At 48.6% G+C, this 20,812-nt stretch overlaps 1 protein-coding gene across 1 annotated transcript; it reads right to left on the bottom strand.

Annotated features, from left to right (window-relative positions):
- Positions 1–903: 903 nt before the first annotated feature.
- Positions 904–3,697, bottom strand: LOC127347259 (uncharacterized). The gene is made up of 2 exons (XM_051373469.1): positions 1,650–3,697; positions 904–1,351 (listed from the first exon to the last, which is right to left on the bottom strand). Exons 1-2 carry the CDS (start codon positions 3,695–3,697, stop codon positions 904–906), a joined length of 2,496 nt encoding a protein of 831 aa, XP_051229429.1.
- Positions 3,698–20,812: the final 17,115 nt, after the last annotated feature.

Here is a 20,812-nt window from a genome sequence, read left to right as displayed (position 1 = left end):
GGACGGTGGAGCCGAGCCAGTGGTGGAGGGAAAGTCGAGCTCGCCCAAGTAGGTTGGCGTGCTTTGTAGTGAGCGGATGTGTTGTCCCCCGAGCGATTGACTCGAGGGTGTGTTTTTTGTACATGAGATGCTTTCGGTGGATGAATGTTGGTGACTTTTGCTGCTCTTTTATCTTTGCTTTTGTTCGGGCGATTGGAGTGATCCTACTCTTCCATGGCCCGAGGGGCCAGTCGCTGTGCGACCCCAATGAAGGCTATCGGCATGACTGTTTTCCTGTTCGAGCTGGGCGTCCCCAGTCGCAGTACGTAGTCGTTTTGCGCGGATAGAAGCCTCATGGGTGGGTGAGTGGATTTTTTGCGCTGTCTGTGTAGCGTGCCTCTCGTCGTGGCTCGGTGAGCCAGTCGCTAGGCGACTCCAAAGGGGTTCTTGGTCGGGCGTTTTTCCTTGGCGAGCCGCGGGTCCGTTTTGCGGGGTCCCTAGTCGAAGTACTTAGCCTTTCAAGTCACCTGCCTAAGGTAGAGGAGGGCGTGGAGTTGTGCTTTATAGCGTAGCACTGTGCGATTGCTGGGCCCGGAGGGCTGGTCGAGCGAGCGACCCTGCTGCCGGATCCAGTCACCGTGTTCGCTTAACGGCGTAAGAGACACGGGGCGGACCGGTCCTGGTATTGCGACCGGTGGACCATTGTGTTCTTGTTAGCCGAGCTACTTGGTCGATCGTGGATTGCTCGGTCAGCAGCAGCAATCGAAGGTCTCGCAGTCCCCGAGTCGCGCACTTTGGGCGATTCGACTCGCGGGGATGGGAGATGAGTTAAGGTCGGCGAGCACTGCAGAATGGTTGGCAAATGCGTTTTCGAGAGACAAGTGCTTTTCATTAATATTTCTTGAAGTCGCTTACACATTTATGCTAGGTGTAGAACCGGCGGAGAAGGTTGACGTTCCAGGGACGCTCGACTTCTCTGGTTAGCGGCTCGCCCTTGTCGTTCTTGCGTACGTCAGTGAGGTAGTAGGCATCGTTGCCAAGCACGCGGCTGATGGCGAACGGTCCCTCCCACGGGGGAGAAAGCTTGTGCATGCCCTTCTTGTCTTGTATGAGCCGAAGGACGAGGTCGCCTTCTTGGAAGGAGCGACTGCGCACTCGGCGACTATGGTATCGGCGCAGGCCTTGCTGGTAAATGGCCGTTCTGGAGGGTGCGAGGTCTCGTGCCTCGTCGAGGGTGTCGACGTTGTCTTGCCGAGATTGCTCGTTTTCTTCTTCGACGCAGTTGGCGACTCGTGGTGAATCATAGGCGATGTCTGTTGGCATGACGGCTTCGGCGCCATACACCAGGAAGAACGGCGTGTAGCCGGTCGACCTATTTGGTGTTGTGCGAATGCCCCAGAGTACCGAAGATAGTTCTTCGGCCCAGCAGCCGGCCGCGCGCTCCAGGGGTACCATCAGCCGTGGTTTGATCCCATGGAGGTGTGCCATCAGGACTCTGGTTTGCTCTTTCTGCATGTCCGTTCGACTCGGGGTGTGCGACTGCCGCGAGGTCGAGTCGGATGCCCTTTTCTTCGCAGAAGTCAGCCATTTCTCCTTTGGCGAAGTTTGTACCATTATCCGTGATGATGCTGTGGGGGTAGCCGTAGCGGTAGATCAACTCCCGGAGAAACTTGGTCGCCGTTTTGCCGTCGCATTTTTTGATGGGTTTTGCCTCTATCCACTTGGTGAACTTGTCCACGGCGACGAGGAGATGGGTATATCCGTCGGGCGCCGTTTTGAACTTTCCCACCATGTCCATGCCCCAGACGGCGAATGGCCAGGTGAGGGGTATGGTCTTCAGTGCTGATCCCGGCATGTGCGACTGGCTGGCGTATTTCTGGCACCCGGCGCATGCTCGAACGATAGCCACGGCGTCGTCGTGAGCTGTTGGCCAGTAGAAGCCATGCCGAAAAGCTTTGGCCACGATCGAGCGGGCGCCTGCATGATGGCCGCAGTCGCCCGCGTGGATGTCCCGGAGGATCTTGCGACCTTCATCGGCGGTGACGCAGCGCTGAAATATCCCGGAGATGCTGCGTTTGTAGAGCTCGTTGTTGATGATGGTAAAGGACTTGCAGCGGCGCACGAGGGTGCGTGCCTCTGTTTCGTCCGTCGGCAGTACCTGGCGCTCGAGGTAGCTGAGGTACGGCTCGGTCCAGTCCCCAACATTAGAGGCGAGTGCGACTAGGGCGGAGTCAGGTGCAGGTGGTTTGGCGATGTCGATTTCCTGTGGTATGTGCACCGATGAACGGGCGAGGACGTCGAGGAAGTCTCCTGGAGGGGGTGGTATCCGCTTGGACCCAAGCCTGGCCAAGGCGTCTGCTTCTTCGTTCTTGCGCCTGTCGATCCACTCGACGACGTGGCCAGCGAAGCTGGCGCCGGCTTGGTCGACAGCTCGTTTGTAGGCGATCATGTTGGCGTCGGAGGCGTCGCAGGTGCCGGACGTCTGGATGGCGACGAGGTCGGAGTCGCCGAGGCATCGCAGGCGAGTTGCGCCCATCTCCTTTGCGACGCGCATGCCATGGAGAAGCGCTTCATACTCGGCCATATTGTTGGTGCAGGGTTCGAATCGGAGCTGCAAGACGTACCGCACGACGTCACCTTTGGGCGAGGTGAGGACGACGCCTGCGCCTGCTCCTTCGAGGTTTTTAGAACCGTCGAAGTGTAGCGTCCAATGCTTGAGGTCGGCCTGGGAGCTCGGCTGCTGTGCTTCTTCCCAGTCGACGAGGAAGTCGGCTAATGCCTGGGACTTGATGGTATGGCGCGACTCGTATGTGATGTTGTGGACGCCGAGTTTGACTGCCCACTTGGCTATCCGTCCGGTTGCGTCACGGTTTCGGATAATGTCGGCGAGTGGAGTTGAAGCAACCACTTTGATGGGGTGCTCGTGGAAGTAAGGGGCCAGTCGCCGCTGGGCCCTCAGTACTGCGTACACCAGTTTTTGGTAGTGCGGGTAGCGCTGCTTCGATTCGATGAGGGCTTCGCTGATGTAGTAGACTGGGCGTTGGATCAGCTGCTCTTTCCCTTCTTCTTTGCGTTCAACGACCATGACTGCACTTATCGCGCGATTCGACGCGGCGACGTATAGCAACATCGTTTCTTGAGGGAGTGGGGCCGCGAGGACAGGTGCGTTCCTGAGAGCGTGTTGAAACTCTTCTAGGGCCTTTTGCGCCTCATCTGTCCACTCGAACGATTCTGATTTCTTCAAGAGGCGATAGAGTGGCGTGGCCTTGTCGCCGAGTCGCGGGATGAAGTGACTTAGTGCCGCGACCCTCCCGGCGAGCTTCTGCGCGTCGACTAGGCAGGTTGGTTGCTTGGTGCGCATGACCGCTGCCGTTTTCTCCGGGTTGGGCTCGATGCCGTGTTTGGAGACGACGTAGCCGAGTAGCTGTCCGGATGGGACTCCGAAGGTGCACTTCAGGGGGTTGAGCTTGATGTTGTACCACCGCAGGTTTGCGAATGTTTCAGCGAGGTCGGCGACCAGGTCGTCCTGGCGAGTCGACTTCACGACCACGTCGTCTATATAGACGTGGACGTTGCGGCCGATCTGGCTTTCTAGGCAGCTGTTCATGCACTGTTGGTAGGTGGCGCCAGCGTTCCGGAGGCCGAAGGTCATGGCTGTGTAGCAGTAGGCGCCGAGCGGCGTTATGAACGCCGTCTTCTCTTGGTCTTCCTTGGCCATCTTTATTTGGTTGTAGCCGGAATACGCATCGAGGAAGCATAGCGACTCGGAACCAGCGACCGCGTCGATAATCTGGTCGATTCGCGGTAGGACGAATGGGTCCTTGGGGCAGGCGCGGTTCAGGCTTGTGTAATCGATACACATGCGCCACGTCCTGTTTTTCTTCAGCACCAGAACTGGGTTTACCAGCCACTTGGGGTGCTTGATTTCTATGATGAAACCGGCGGCGAGTAGCCGGTTCACCTCTTCGGCAATTGCACGCCGGTGCTCTTCTCCCACGGGCCGCATCGCCTGCCTAACGGGGCATGCGGTGGGGTCGACGTGTAATTTGTGCTCAGCAAGTTCTCTCGGGACACCTGGCATGTCAGACGGTTTCCATGCAAAGATATCTCGATTCTCACAGAGGAACTTGATGAGCGCGCTTTCCTATTGGGCGGACAGACCCGTCCCAATGGTAACCTACCTACTCGAATCGTTTTCTACAAGGTCTACTTGGCGAGTATCGGTGGTAGGTTTGAAGGTCGCTGCAGGCGAGTCGAGCTCAGTCGGCTTCTCGAGGATGGTGGGGTCGTTGCTGTCGACCGGGTACTTGGCGAGCTCGGCGTTGTTGTCGACTTCTTCGGCGATGACGGCATCGGCGAGCTTGGCGCTGTTGTCCTCGCACTCCAGCGCCATTGCCGGGTCGCCATGGACGGTTATGATACCGCGGGGCCCGGGCATCTTCATCATGTTGTAGGTGTAATGGGGCGCGGCCATGAATCTGGCGAACGCCTGGCGACCGAGGACGCAGTGGTATGGGCTGCGAAAGTTGACCACCTCGAATGTTATCCGCTCGGTGCGGTAATTCACAGGCGTGCCGAAGGTGACTGGCAGCGTGACCTTGCCGATTGGAAAGGCTTTCCGCCCTGGGACGATGCCGTGGAACGTGACTTTGGTGTCTTCAAGGCGCGAGTCCGGCAGACCGAGTCGCTGGAAGGTTTCGTAGTACATTATATTAATGGAGCTTCCTCCATCCATCAGGGTCTTCGGGAGCCAGTAGTCGGCCACTTTAGGCCTGACGACTAGCGCTACTCGGCCTGGGTATTCAATGCGTGGGGCGTGGTCCTCACGACTCCACGTGATGTTTTGCTCGGACCAGTTGAGCCAGCGGGGCACGTCGACTGAGACTGCGTGCACGGCGACTGCCCTGGTGAGGACTTTCCGATCGCGGCGATCGCCGACCCCGGTGAAGGTGTGTAGCGAGCCGGCACTACGTCCGAATCCGTCTTCTTTACTCTGGTCCTGGTCCTTGGCGCGGTCCTTGTGCTGGTTACCGCCGTGGGCTTCTTTGGCGCGGCGGGCTCTCTCGATCTGCTTCAGGGAATAGCAGTTTCCAGTCATGTGGTTGGAGGGCTTGCCCTCTGATGACCCACAAATATAGGGGGTGTATCGTAGTATCTTCGATAAGTAAGAATGTCGATCCCAACGAGGAGCAGAAGGTGTTGACAAGCAGTTTCGATGAAGGATTCACTGTAAATGCTCACAGACAAGTATTCAGGGGGTTTTGATGTAACAATTGAATAAAGTACGAGTAAGTAAAATGCGAGAGTAACAATTGCAGCGAGTGGCCCAATCCTTTTTAGCACAAAGGACAAGCCGGTTTGTTTACTTATAATGACCAAACGTTCTCGAGGACACACGGGATTTTAGTCTAGTGCTTTCGCTACATACGGCTAAATAATCTTCATTGTTATGATAAGTGTTGTGTGGGTGAACCTATGCTAATGTACCGCCCTTCCTAGGACTAATACATACTTGTGATTATACCCCTTGCAAGCATCCGCAACTACAAGAAAGTAATTAAGAATAAATCTAACCACAGCCTTAAACTCTGAGATCCTGCGATCCCTCCTGCATCGATTTACCAACGGGGGTTTAGGTTTCTGTCACTCCGGCAACCCCGCAATTGGCAAACGAGTACAAGATGCATTCCCCTAGGCCCATAAATGGTGAAGTGTCATGTAGTCGACGTTCACATGACACCACTAGAAGAATAACACCACAACTTAAATATCATACCATTGAATATTACTCAACCATAGTTCACTACTAACATTTAGACTTCACCCATGTCCTCAAGAACTAAACGAACTACTCACGAGACATCATATGGAACATGATCAGAGGTGATATGATGATGAATAACAATCTGAACATAAACTTGGTTCAATGGTTTCACTCAATAGCATCAACAACAAGTAGAGATCGATACCGGGAGAGTTTCCCCTATCAAACAATCAAGATCAAACCCAAATTGCTACAGCGGTGACGAGGTGCTGCGGAGGAGACAGCGGTGATGATGGTGGAGATGATGATGATGATGATGGAGATGATGTCCAGCTCGATGATGGTGACGATGGCGTCGATTTCCCCCTCCCGGAGGGAATTTCCCCGGCGGATTCCTGCCCGCCGGAGAGCTCTTTTCTCTCTGGTGTTCTCCGCCCCGCAGAGGCGGCTGTAACTCTTCGTGAGGAACCCTCTGTGGCTTAGGTTTTCGGGACGAAGGGTTTCGCGAAGAAAAGGAGGCGAAAGGGGCTGTGGGGCCCCCACACCACATGGTGGCGCGGCCAGGCCATGGGCCACGCCGCCCTATGGTGTGGGCCCACCCTGGGTCCAGCTGGCTCCTCCTTCTGGCTTCCTTCGTCATCTTGAAAAATAGGATTTTTGGTATAATTTCCTTCCACAGTTGATCTTCCGAAATATTGCGTTCTGACGGTGCTTTTTCCAGCAGAATCCTGGCTCCGGTGCTTGATCCTCCAATAATGATGAAACATGCAAAATATATGAAATAACATAAGTATTGTGTCCCAATATGAAATATATCAATGAATAATAGCAAATTATGATATAAAATAGTGATGAAAATTGGACGTATCAACTCCCCCCAAGCTTAGACTTCGCTTGTCCCCAAGCGAAACTGAGCTCAGTAAACAGGACCACATGTTTATGGAGTGAAGATTCGATAAATAAAATACGGACAAGAAGCATCATATTCATCCGCACAAGACATTATAGTAGACAACTTCTTCATATAACTCAACTTGAAACAAGTATAAGGTAATCACAAATAAAGGTGCATAAGAAATCATAGTTGGTGATGGCAAACTTCGTTCTTGGTCAGAGAACAATTAACAGATTATACTTATCTCATTGAGCAGCGCTCTCATGTTAAAGTTTATAAGGCACAACTTGCATACTCAATCATAACGGTCTCCTCATGATCATTGATACTTGCAAAGCTATATTCATTCAGATAAAACGTGTACTAAACAAGGAAGAGTAAAGACATGATGAAGCATATCACAATATAATGGTTTGATCACAACAACTCAAATGCTTGCTTGAGATGGAGGGAAATAGGTTTACTGACTCAACATAAAGTAAAAGACAGGCCCTTCACAGAGGGAAGCAGTGATTAAATCATGTGCTAGAGCTTTTTCAGTTTTGAAATCATATAAAGATAATAAAAGTAACATTTTGAGAGGTGTTTGTTGTTGTCAACGACTGGTAGCGGGTACTCTAACCCCTTTGCCAAACAAACCTTCAAAGAGCAGCTCCCATATTATTTTCATTTTGTGTGGCACTCCTTCCAACCTTTCTTTCACAAACCATGGCTAACCGAATCCTCGGGTGCCTGCCAACAATCTCATACCATGAAGGAGTGCCTTTTTATTTTGGTTTTATTATGATGATGACACTCCCCCCAACCTTTGCTTACACAAGCCATGGCTAACCGAATCCTTCGGGTGCCTTCCATCAATCACATACCATGGAGGAGTGTCTATTTAGTTTAATTAATTTGGGACTGGGAATCCCATTGCCAGCTCTTTTTGCAAAATTATTGGATAAGCAGATGAAGCCACTAGTCCATTGGTGAAAGTTGCCCAACAAGATTGAAAGATAAAACACCACATACTTCCTCATGAGCTATAAAACATTGACACAAATAAGAGATACTAAGTTTTGAATTGTTTAAAGGTAGCACATGAAGTATTTGCTTGGAATGGCAGAAATTACCATGTAGTAGGTAGATATGGTGGACACAAATGGCATAGGTTTGGGTTAGGGTTTGGATGCACGAGAAGTATTCCCTCTCAACAGGTTTTTGGCTAGCAAGGTTAATTAGCAAGCATAAGAGTTGAGGGAAACAAACAAATATACATGTGATAGAAACAATCATGCCTCTTCCTTGTAAGCACAAACAATTTTAACTTCAGAATAATAAGCTATGAGCTAACAAGAAAGAAAGACAATGAAACAACTACATGTATTTCTCTTTTCTACTTAAACCTCAAGGTGTTGTTGCTATTGACCAATGCTAAGTTTGCCAAAACCAAATAGATTTATTCAATGCTCCCAAAGTGATACCAATACTAACAACAAGGTAAATCATATAATAGAGATTGCAAACTAAAATAAGATGTGCAATATGTAAATGATAAGACTTCTCATTAATATTCCATAACGATAACTCACACCAAGGGATACATAGACAACCAACTAAAGGAGAGATACTTCCAAACTGCAACCCATCTTATATGATAACTTCCCTACTCATGATATGACACTACTTGACAATAAAAGTAAAAGGTAGTGATAATGTGATACCGCGGCACTCCCCCAAGCTTGGAACAAACTAAGGGGATGCCAATACCGATGGTGAATTACTCCTGCGACGATGGTGGTGATGAATTCCTGACAAGCTTCTCAATAAGCTCCTTCAACTTCAGCTTCTCAGCTTGGCAATTCTGCACTAAGACTCGAAGATATTCATTGTTATCTGAAGTTGGCGATGATGACCTTGTGATGCGAATCGAATGGTATTCCAGTATTCTTCGGAGACGGCAATTCTCCTCCTGGAGTATCTCCACTTCTCTTCTTAGAGCCCGATATTGATCACAAAACTCATCGGTAGTCCGTAGAGCTTCTTCCAACACAGGGAAGGAGTCGAGGCTAAGAGCGGGTGGTAAAGGTCCCTGCAGGTTATGAGAAAAAGAACGTCGAGTGTCAACAGATCCCACCAAGATTTGCTTGCTCCCTCCAGCTTGCTGCTCTTGTCTTGATGGCACCCTCTTCACTTCTTCCTCCGAAAGCCCCTTGCCCTTGTTGTTGGAGGCCATGGTGCTTCTAGACCGAAAACAGATCCTGGTGGAAACAGCTCGAAACAAAACACGTCGAGAAAACGATATACGGACCTCCAGGGGTCCGGGGGATTATATAGCAAAAAATTTCGCGACATACGGAAAGTACCAGATCGAACCAGAGTCGGAAAGGGGCAACGAGGCGGCCAAACCATAGGGCGGCGCGGTCCCTGGCCAGGCCGCGCTGGCCTATGGTGGCACCCCCTTGTGCGTCCTTTCCACTCCGTTTCGAACTCGTAATTTTTCATATTTTCCAAAAACAGCAAAAATATTGTTCGGTAAGTAAATTGCGAACTTTTCATTACCAAATACTGTTACCTATTCAAAGTCGAGTTCTGGCGGACTGTCAATTTGTCCTTTGATGAAAGCCTCCGGTGTTTCCACTTGAATAATATCAACATCAATATTATAAGAATCACCCGAGATATAATGCTTGAGTCTTTGTCCATTCACCACTTGTGTGGCATTGCCTTGGAGAGAGCTAATTTTGATTGCTCCTGAACGATACACCTCCTCAACAACATATGGTCCTTCCCATTTCGAGAGTAATTTCCCTGCAAAGAGTCTGAGACGAGACCGATACAATAGGACTTTATCCCCAACATTAAACTCTCTTTTGATGATCCTCCTATCATGCCATTTTTTAACTTTCTCTTTAAAGAGTTTAGCATTTTCATAAGCTTCACTTCTCCATTCATCTAGAGAACTCAACTGCAACAACCTCTTATTACCGGCAAGTTTAGGATCTTTATTTAATTCTCTAACAGCCCAATAAGCTTTGTGCTCTAGTTCTAAAGGTAAATGACAAGCTTTCCCATAAACCATTTTATAAGGTGACATTCCCATGGGATTTTTATAAGCAGTTCTATAAGCCCACAGTGCATCCTTCAATTTACTAGCCCAATTCTTTCTAGTTTTATTAACAGTCTTTCCCAAAATAGATTTAATCTCTCTATTTGATAATTCTACTTGACCACTAGTTTGAGGATGATAAGCGGAAGCAATTCTATGATTAATACCATACCTAGCAAGAATTTTTCTAAAACCTCCATGAATAAAATGAGAACCTCCATCAGTCATAATATATCTAGGCACTCCAAATCTAGGAAAAATAATATCCAAAAGCATTCTTAAAGAGGTCTCACCATCAGCACTTTTTGTAGGTATGGCTTCCACCCATTTGGTAACATAATCAACAGCAACAAGTATATGAGTGTTACCTTCTGAAGACGGAAAAGGTCCCATGAAGTCAAATCCCCAACAATCAAATGGTTCAATAACAAGAGTATAATTCATAGGCATTTCATTACGTCTGGAGATATTACCAACCCTTTGGCATTCATCACAAGATAAAATAAACTTTCTCGCATCCTTGAAGAGAGTTGGCCAATAAAAACCTGATTGTAAAACCTTTTGCGCGGTTCTTTCTCCGGCGTGATGTCCTCCATAAGCACTCCCATGACATTTACTCAATATCTCTTGTTGTTCATGTTCGGGAACACATCTTCGCATAATACCATCCACTCCTTCTTTATATAAGTGTGGGTCATCCCAGAAATAATGCCTCAAGTCATAAAAGAATTTCCTTCTTTGCTGAGCTGAAAAGGTTGGAGGCAAGTACTTGGAAACAATAAAGTTAGCATAATCAGCATACCAAGGACTGTCTCGCGAGCTCACCTTTATTACAGCCAATTGTTCATTTGGAAAACTATCATTAACAGGAACAGGATCATAAGCAATATTTTCCAATCTAGACAAATTATCAGCAACAGGATTATCAGCACCTTTCCTATCTACAATATGTAAATCAAATTCTTGCAAAAGAAGTACCCATCTAATAAGTCTCGGTTTAGCATCTTTCTTTGTCATAAGGTATCTAATTGCAGCATGATCGGTATGAATAGTAACTTTTGAATCAACAATATAGGATCTAAATTTATCACAAGCAAAGACTACAGCTAATAATTCTTTTTCAGTTGTAGCATAATTTCTTTGAGCAGCATCAAGAGTTTTACTAGCATAATGAATAACATTCAGTTTTTTATCTACTCGCTGTCCAAGAACAGCGCCTACAGCAAAATCACTAGCATCACACATAATTTCAAAGGGTAAGTTCCAATCAGGAGGTTCAACTATAGGAGCAGTTGTTAAGGCTTTCTTAAGAGTTTCAAAAGCTTCCTTACAATCGTCATCAAAAACAAAAGGTACATCTTTTTGAAGAAGATTAGTAAGAGGTTTTGAAATCTTGGAGAAATCTTTAATAAACCTCCTATAAAACCCAGCATGACCAAGAACACTACGAATACCTTTAACATCCCTCGGATAGGGCATCTTCTCAATTGCTTCAACTTTAGCTCTATCAACTTCAATACCTCTCTCAGAAATTTTATGTCCCAATACAATTCCTTCCTTAACCATAAAGTGGCATTTCTCCCAATTAAGAACAAGGTTAGTTTCTTCACATCTCTGCAAAACTTTATCAAGGTTTCGCAAACAACTATCAAAAGAATTCCCGTAAACGGAAAAATCATCCATGAATACCTCTACAATACTCTCGCAAAAACCATGAAAAATAGCAGACATGCATCTTTGAAAAGTAGCAGGAGCATTACATAAACCAAAGGGCATACGCCTATAAGCATAAGTTCCATAGGGACAAGTGAAAGTGGTTTTCTCTTGATCTTTAGATTTAACAGCAATTTGTGAAAACCCAGAATAACCATCAAGAAAACAAAAATAAGTATTTTTAGACAATCTTTCTAACATTTGATCAATAAATGGTAAAGGATAATGATCTTTCTTAGTAACTTTATTAACTTTTCGAAAATCAATGCACATTCTATACCCTACAACTACTCTTTGAGGGATGAGCTCATCATTATCATTAGGCACAACAGTCATTCCTCCTTTCTTGGGAACGCAATGCACAGGACTAACCCATCTACTATCAGCAATAGGATATATAATACCAGCTTCAAGAAGTCTTAATACCTCATTCCTTACCACTTCCTTCATCTTCGGAATTAGACGACGCTGATGTTCAACAACAGGCTTTGCATCATCTTCCATATTAATAGCATGTTGGCAAATAGAAGGAGAAATCCCCTTCAAATCATCAAGAGTGTAGCCAATAGCGCCGCTGTGTTTCTTCAATATTTCCAATAACCTTTCTTCCTCAATCTCTGAAAGCTTAGAACTAATAATAACAGGATATATTTTCTTATCATCAATATGAGCATATTTAAGATTATCAGGTAAAGGCTTTAAATCAAAAACAGGATCTTCCTTTGGTGGCGGTGTTGTACCCAAATCTTCCACCGGTAAATCATGCTTGAGAATAGGTTGGCGAAGAAAAATTTCCTCAAGCTCAACTCTTTCTTTCCTAAAAACTTCACTCTCGCTATCCTCCAAATGTTGCTGCAAAGGATTGTTAGGAACAAGAACAATAGATGCACATTGCTCCATTTTAAAATCATCACTAGGCAAATCAGCTTTATAAGGAGTTTTGGTAAATTTAGAGAAGTTAAACTCATAAGATTCACCAGCAAATTTAGTCAAAATTTTCTCTTTCTTGCAATCTATAATAGCTCCACAAGTATTTAGAAAAGGTCTACCAAAAATGATAGGACAATAATCACTAGCAGCAGAACCAAGTACCAAAAAGTCAGCAGGATATTTAATCTTACCGCATAGAACTTCCACATATCAAACAATACCAATTGGAGAAATAGTTTCTCTATTAGCCAGCTGAATAACCACATCAATATCTTCAAGTTCACAAGAATCAATTTCGTGCATAATCTCTGTGTAAAGCTCATAAGGAATAGCACTAACACTTGCACCAATATCACATAATCCATAATAGCAATGATTACCAATTTTAACAGATAGCATAGGAACACTAGCTTGTTTGGGTTTATTAGGATGTGAAACAATATTAGAAGCATCTTCACAGAAAATAATATGACCATCCTCCACATTTTTAGTCACAAGATCTTTAACTATTGCAACAGCAGGTTCAACTTTTATTTGTTCTTCAGGTTCTACAGGTTTCTTTTCACTTTTATGAACCGCACTATTTATAACAGAGTACTCCTTCATTTTAGCAGGGAAAGGCGTTTTTTCAATATAAGCTTCAGGAATAACATGATCAGCAGTTTCAACTACAACGCATTTATTAATAGATGAATCAATTTTATCTTTATACGGTTCATGATACTTATCAAAATTCTTCTTTGGCAATTCATAATGAGAGGCAAAAGCTTTATAAAGATTTGCAGCAACTTGAGAATCAAGACCATATGTAGCACTCATATTACGAAATTTATCAGTATCCATAAAAGCTTCAATGCATTTATAATCATAAATTATACCTGATTCTCTATCCTTGTCGTTCTCCCAACCTTCAGTATTTTCTTGGATCCGATCAAGAAGGTCCCTTTTAAACTCTTCTTTGTTGCGTGTAAATGATCCAGAACAAGAAGTATCCAGCAAGGTCTTGTCTTGAAAAGAAAGTCTTGCATAGAAATTATCAATAATAACATTACCAGGAAGCTCATGAATGGGGCATTTGAGCATTAAAGACTTCAATCTCCCCCAAGCTTGGGCAATACTCTCTCCATCATGAGGCCAAAAATTATATATGCAATTCCGATCCTTGTGAATTTCACTTGGAGGATAGAACTTAGAATAAAACCGGGGCACAATATCATTCCATTCAAGAGAATCCCCATTATCCAGTAATTTATACCAATGCGCCGCCTTACTGCATAACGATAAAGAGAATAGTTTCTTCCTCACTTCATCCATAGCAATACCTGCACACTTGAATAAACCGCATAATTCATGTAAGAACAATAAATGATCTCCGAGGTGGACGGTTTCATCCCCTTCATAGCGGTTATCCATAACACGTTCAATAATTTTCATAGGTATTTTATATGGTATCACTTCCTCACCTGGCGCCTCATCCACTACCGTTGCAGTAGTAGTAGATTTCCCAAATAAAAATTGAAGAGAAGATCTCTCCATAATGACTTATAGCAGCAGGCAGAAATAAAATCAGCACAAACAGTAAAGGTTTTCCTTACCAATTCCACTTACCAATAGCGCTTCACTCCCCGGCAACGGCGCCAGAAAATAGTCTTGATGACCCACAAGTATAGGGGGTGTATCGTAGTATCTTCGATAAGTAAGAATGTCGATCCCAACGAGGAGCAGAAGGTGTTGACAAGCAGTTTCGATGAAGGATTCACTGTAAATGCTCACAGACAAGTATTCAGGGGGTTTTGATGTAACAGTTGAATAAAGTACGAGTAAGTAAAATGCGAGAGTAACAATTGCAGCGAGTGGCCCAATCCTTTTTAGCACAAAGGACAAGCCGGTTTGTTTACTTATAATGACCAAACGTTCTCGAGGACACACGGGATTTTAGTCTAGTGCTTTCGCTACATACGGCTAAATAATCTTCATTGTTATGATAAGTGTTGTGTGGGTGAACCTATGCTAATGTACCGCCCTTCCTAGGACTAATACATACTTGTGATTATACCCCTTGCAAGCATCCGCAACTACAAGAAAGTAATTAAGAATAAATCTAACCACAGCCTTAAACTCTGAGATCCTGCGATCCCTCCTGCATCGATTTACCAACGGGGGTTTAGGTTTCTGTCACTCCGGCAACCCCGCAATTGGCAAACGAGTACAAGATGCATTCCCCTAGGCCCATAAATGGTGAAGTGTCATGTAGTCGACGTTCACATGACACCACTAGAAGAATAACACCACAACTTAAATATCATACCATTGAATATTACTCAACCATAGTTCACTACTAACATTTAGACTTCACCCATGTCCTCAAGAACTAAACGAACTACTCACGAGACATCATATGGAACATGATCAGAGGTGATATGATGATGAATAACAATCTGAACATAAACTTGGTTCAATGGTTTCACTCAATAGCATCAACAACAAGTAGAGATCGATACCGGGAGAGTTTCCCCTATCAAACAATCAAGCTCAAACCCAAATTGCTACAGCGGTGACGAGGTGCTGTGGAGGAGACGGCGGTGATGATGGTGGAGATGATGATGATGGTGATGGAGATGATGTCCAGCTCGATGACGGTGACGATGGCGTCGATTTCCCCCTCCCGGAGGGAATTTCCCCGGCGGATTCCTGCCCGCCGGAGAGCTCTTTTCTCTCTGGTGTTCTCCGCCCCGCAGAGGCGGCTGTAACTCTTCGTGAGGAACCCTCTGTGGCTTAGGTTTTCGGGACGAAGGGTTTCGCGAAGAAAAGGAGGCGAAAGGGGCTGTGGGGCCCCCACACCACATGGTGGCGCGGCCAGGCCATGGGCCGCGCCGCCCTATGGTGTGGGCCCACCCTGGGTCCAGCTGGCTCCTCCTTCTGGCTTCCTTCGTCATCTTGAAAAATAGGATTTTTGGTATAATTTCCTTCCACAGTTGATCTTCCGAAATATTGCGTTCTGACGGTGCTTTTTCCAGCAGAATCCTGGCTCCGGTGCTTGATCCTCCAATAATGATGAAACATGCAAAATAGATGAAATAACATAAGTATTGTGTCCCAATATGAAATATATCAATGAATAACAGCAAATTATGATATAAAATAGTGATGCAAATTGGACGTATCACCCTCCCTGCTGTGGTAGATGCATGGGGCATCTAGCAAGCTGTGCGCGTCGAACCGCTTGGGCTGAGGCCGGTCCTCTCTTGGTGCGCGGTTCTCTCGCCGGAACGATTTTGGGTCGCGTTGCTCGTAGTCGGCATTGGCGACGAGTTCCGTGTGGCCACCATCGGCGTGGCGTTTGCCGCCACTGGACCGGCCGCTGAACCGGTAGTCACCGCGGCGCTTGTCGGAGTGAGTGGGGCGGCGATTGCGCCGCTGGCCGTACTCGTCGTCCGAGTCGACTGTGGGGTCTTCGTCGGCGTAGCGCAGGGGGATGTCGAAGAGCTCGGCGATGGAGTGTTATCCCTGCTGACTCGACGGAGCTTCGCGCTGAGTGGTTCATATCGGCAGCACCTTCGGAAGCAGTAGATTGCCGTGTCGGTGCTGATGCCGCTGGAGGTCGTCCACATGTCTTGCCAGCGTTGTACCCATCGGCGAGTCGATTCGCGTGGGCCTTGAACACAGCGGTCCAGGTCTTCTATGGTTGTTGCGCGCGTGTACGCGCTGGCGAAGTGTTGGATGAAGGCGGCCCTGGCTTCGTCCCATGAATCGATGTTGTTTGGTGTGAGGGTGTTGAACCAATGACGGTTCACTCTGTCCATCATGAGGGGCAAGTAGCGGGCGGCGAGTAGCTCGGAATAACCCAAGATGCCCATCGCCATGGTGTACGAGTCGATCCAGACCGTGGGGTCGATATCTGTGTCGTACTTTTCAATGTCACGAGGGCCCTTGAACCCAACCGGGTAGGGCTCGCCTCTTATCATGGGGCCGAAACATGCCGGTCCTACCCGGTTAAACGCGCTCTGGCGCGGGGCCTCGTCGGTGAGGCGGTCACTTGCCCGGTTGCGCGCTCGCCACTCTTGGTCGTTGAGGATGTGAGTGCGTGCGTCAATCGCTTGCCCGTTCGCGGCGACCATCGCTCGCGCAGGTCGCGGCTCGACTCGATGATTAGTCGAATGGGCGGCTCGTGGCGCTGGAGGTGGGCAATTGTTGATGTTGACGACTGCGCGGTTCGCCGCGGCTGACGACGCAGCTCTGCTTGCCGATGAGCGCGAGTAGAGCCGTCCTTGAGAGTCGGCGGCAGCGTGTTGCTGTTCCAGAGCTTTGGCGACTAAAGCCTTGGCGTGCTGTACGAAGATAGCACCCTCCCCTATTTCAGGGAGGTTGGCGAGGGTGGCTTGGGCCGCCGCGACGTTGTCTGCTGGGGACGAATGGAGGCGCAGGCCGTTGGCGTCGACCTCTGCCTGGGGAGGCGGTCGTCCTCCAGGAGGTGGAGGGGGGGTGGCGGTGCTCCGTGAGCTACTCCTCCGGCGGCGGCCCGACTCGACTCTGGGATGTCGGGGTTCGTGGGTCGGGCGACCCGGACTTCTCCATCCGGATTGTCGAAGTTGAGGCGCGCACTGGGGAAGCCTTGTGCTTGGATGCGTTCCATGCGTGCGCGATTTCGCTCGTTGCGGTAGTGGGACACGGCTCTTACCAAATCTTGTTCGAGGCGGAACTTCTGCCGCTCCACGAGCTCCCTCTTCCGTTGCTCCTCTAAGGCCGCTCGATGTGCCTCGATTTCGGCCGCGCTCGCGGTGGGAGGAAGCGGCGTGGAGAAGGGATCTTGTGGAGGTTGATCTCCTTCACCAGCCGCCATGAAGACGGCAGTGGGGTATTGGTACCGGGCTTCATCGACTGAGTCCGAGTCGGAGTCGCTGCTGAAGAGGGGGAGGACGGAGTCGTCCTCGAAGTCGCTCAGGTTGGAAACTGGGGTGATGGAGTCCCCGAGCGAGGCTGCGACTATGGACCCGGCGACCGACGCCGTGGCGATGGACTCGGCGGTTGATGCTGCGGCGGCCGAGTCGGCGTCGTCTTCCAAGGCTTGCTCGGCCTCCGTGTGGACCTCGCCCGTGAGGGGGAGAGTTGCGGTGAGGAGTTGTCCCGGCGCGAAAGGATCGTGCCCCTGGCTGGGGCGAGTTTCGCCGGGGTCGCTGACTCCGGTGAGCCCGACGAAGAGATTGATGGTGCCGACCGGCACCATCCAGGCGCGCGCGAGGGGAGTCGAAGCCGGCCGGTAGGAGCTCGGCTGGATGTGGAAGAAGCCGCCGGTGGCGATCATCCTGCCGGTGGCGACTTGCCGGCGTATCGGCGAGTAGGGCCTCGCCGCGGCTCGGAGGCTTGATGTTCCATGCCCCACGGTGGGCGCCACTGTCGTGGATATGACCACGGCAGATGCTACCGGGGGCAGCACTTCGTTGATGCGGGGGCAAGGAAACATGGCCATACGCGGATCGAGGTGCACGGGACGCAAGGGTTTACCCAGGTTCAGCCCCTCCGGAGAGTAAAGGGCCTACGTCCTGCTAGCTCTTTATTGCTAAGTGGAGAATTACAATGGGGGGGCTCAGCCGGCGGCTACGCCAGGAGCTTACCAGGGGAGATTGAATCTCAGATCACGTGCCCTTTAGGGTTTTAGCTCGGGGGTTTATATGGACACCCCCGACCTAGGGTTACATGGAGATAACTCCGAATCACACAGTTGCTACTAATCCTGGATTCGCTACCTCTCCTGCACGCAATCTCTTCATCCAGTTGCACGGGCCTCCGCCTTGGATCGGGGGCCCAGTCGCTCCATGGCCCAGTCACTTAAGCCGACTGGCAGCCCAGCTGGGTCTTCCTTCTTCATAGCGAGTAGGGCTGGCGACCCACCCCCTACGGGTGTATCCCCATCACCGGGGACTATGCCGGTACACTCGGGGACTGCTCCGGCAAACCCGGGGACTTCTCCGGTAAGCTCGGGGACTGCGACGCCCATACCGGAAGAAGCGATGCTTGTGGACAGCATGGAGATAGATGTGCCAGTGTTTGTGGTTAGAGAAGCACCATCGTGGGTTAAACCTATGAAGGAATTCCTGATCAACGGCACCTTGCTGGTTGACGAAACTGAGTCAAGAAGGATCCAGCGGAGAGCCAAAGCATACACCTTCATCAATGGCGAGGTGTACAAAAGAAGTGTTACCGGTGTCCTTCAAAGATGTGTGGAACCAGAAGAAGGAAAAGAGATGCTGGCAGATATTCACCAAGGGGAATGTGGGCACCACGCTTCATCAAGGGCGCTGGTGGCAAAAGTATTCCGGCATGGGTTCTATTGGCCCACTGCTTTGGAAAATGCAGAGGATTTGGTAAGAAAATGCAACGGGTGCCAGAGGTACGCCAAGCAAAATCATACCCCAACATCCGGTCTAAAGACTATACCGCTAACTTGGCCGTTTGCTGTTTGGTGCCTTGACATGGTTGGCCCATTCAAAACTGCAAGGAGCAGCATGACCCACATTCTAGTAATGGTGGATAAGTTCACTAAATGGCTCAAGGTGAAACCTATCGCAAAGTGTGATGGACGCACAGCGGTGAAATTCCTAAAAGATGTCATCTTGCGGTATGGATACCCGCACAGTATCATAACTGACAATGGCTCGAACTTCGCTCAAGGTGAGTTCAAAAGATTTTGTGAGGATAACAATATCCGGTTGGATTTGTGCTCAGTGGCACACCCACAGGGCAATGGCCAAGTGGAAAGAACAAATGCTTTGGTGCTTTCTGGTATCAAACCAAGACTCATTGATGCGGTGGAAAAGACACCGGGATGTTGGCTCGATGAGCTACCATCAGTACTGTGGAGCATAAGAACGACTTCAAACCGGTCTACCGGATACACTCCATTCTTCATGGTTTACGGAGCAGAAGCAGTCATACCAACCGACATTCTCCATGACTCACCAAGGGTGCAACTCTATACCGAACAAGAGGTAAAAGAGGCCCGAGAAAACGATGTGGACTTGCTGGAAGAAGCAAGAGAGCTGGCATTAGCAAGAACAGCCATTTACCAGCAAAACCTCAGACGCTATCACAGCCGGAAGGTTAACCCGAGGGTGTTCTGGGAAGGAGACTTGGTGTTACGCTTAGTGCAACGCACTGAAGGCCGGCACAAGCTTTCACCCCCATGGGAAGGACCTTTCATTGTGAGCAAAGCTCTCCACAATGATGCCTACTACCTAATCGATGCACAGGAATGGAAAGAAGGAAAGGCGAACAGATCCGGAGATGAGACCAAGCGTCCGTGGAACATAGCTTTGTTGCGTCCTTTCTACTCCTGAAGTTGTGGTGTAAGAAGTTCCTTTTTTGTACCTTATTTGCTATAAATAAAAGATGCCGAAACCTCGAATGAATATCGGGGACTACCCCTACTAAGCTTGCATGCAATATGTTTATTTTTTCAGTTTACCGGTTGCTTACTGAACATTTTTTTCTTTCCGGTTTAGTAACGTGCTAAACCTACCGGAGTCTTCGACTCTGCTGCTGTCCGCAAACCGGCTTCATGGCAAGCAAGATAAGCTGGTAGGAATTAAGCACGTGAACCACGAAGAGAGGGAATGGGAATAGGCAATCCGTAAAAATTTAACTAACCCCGGTTGTACCGGTTTTTTGTGAAAATTTCGAGTTTTTTCCTAAGTTCAAGAAAGTGTTCGCTTGGCAAAAGAACTTTGTAACTCGTACGCCAAAACACCCAAAGAGGTAGGCAGAGGCAAAGGGAAAGAACCAGGTGTGCATCAAATTGGATGCGGAAACAATTCCGGAATCTTCACAGTGCAAGATCAAAGCAAACAATAAAGAAAATGCTAAGTCAGCAGATAAGCATAACTTAATAACTTACCGGCATAACATACCGGCAAATAACATAGTAGCACAACCAAAAGGATAAGTTATATTTTTACATCATAAGACCCCGGCATACCGGGGTAGAATTTAACGAGCATTGTTTTGAAGTAAGCAGGAGCAGGCAAACATGTTACAACAAGTGTTTAAACAGCGGGGGCTTCGGGAGGAGCAGCACCGGCCTCTGGACCTTCCGGAACGGCGTCACCTTCTCCGGCGTCCTCATCTTCCTCATCTTCTCCTTCTTCCTCGTCGCTGAGGTAGTCCTTGACGTTGGAAGGAGGGGGGATGAAGGTGCGGACTGGCGCGTACTCAGCAATCCGATAGGCGCGATCCTGCCGCTTCGTGGTGAGGATCGGATCCGTATCGGTGGGAGCACCTTCGCGCACGCTGTGGAGGGCATCCAAGTCCATGTCCGGGTACCAGGAGCACGCGACGCGCAGCGCAGCGTTGGCTCCGGCACGAGCTGCGGAGCACTGCCACTCACGGATTCTCCGGCCGGCACCCTTCAGGCAGTCGGAGGTAAGCGTCAGGCTTGCCGGCACCT

Source organism: Lolium perenne, chromosome 4, assembly GCF_019359855.2.
Source record: "Lolium perenne isolate Kyuss_39 chromosome 4, Kyuss_2.0, whole genome shotgun sequence".
Taxonomy (NCBI): domain Eukaryota; kingdom Viridiplantae; phylum Streptophyta; class Magnoliopsida; order Poales; family Poaceae; genus Lolium; species Lolium perenne.
The sequence above is the reverse complement of the archived record's forward strand: the minus strand, read 5'-3'. Positions and strand labels throughout refer to the sequence as shown.

Coding starts and splice junctions, on each gene's coding strand:
- LOC127347259 (XM_051373469.1), bottom strand. CDS start 3,697: ATGGCCAAGGAAGACCAAGAGAAGACGGCGTTCATAACGCCGCTCGGC. Junction 1,352..1,649: donor GACGGCAAAACGGCGACCAA/GTTTCTCCGGGA, acceptor AACACCAAATAG/GTCGACCGGCTACACGCCGT.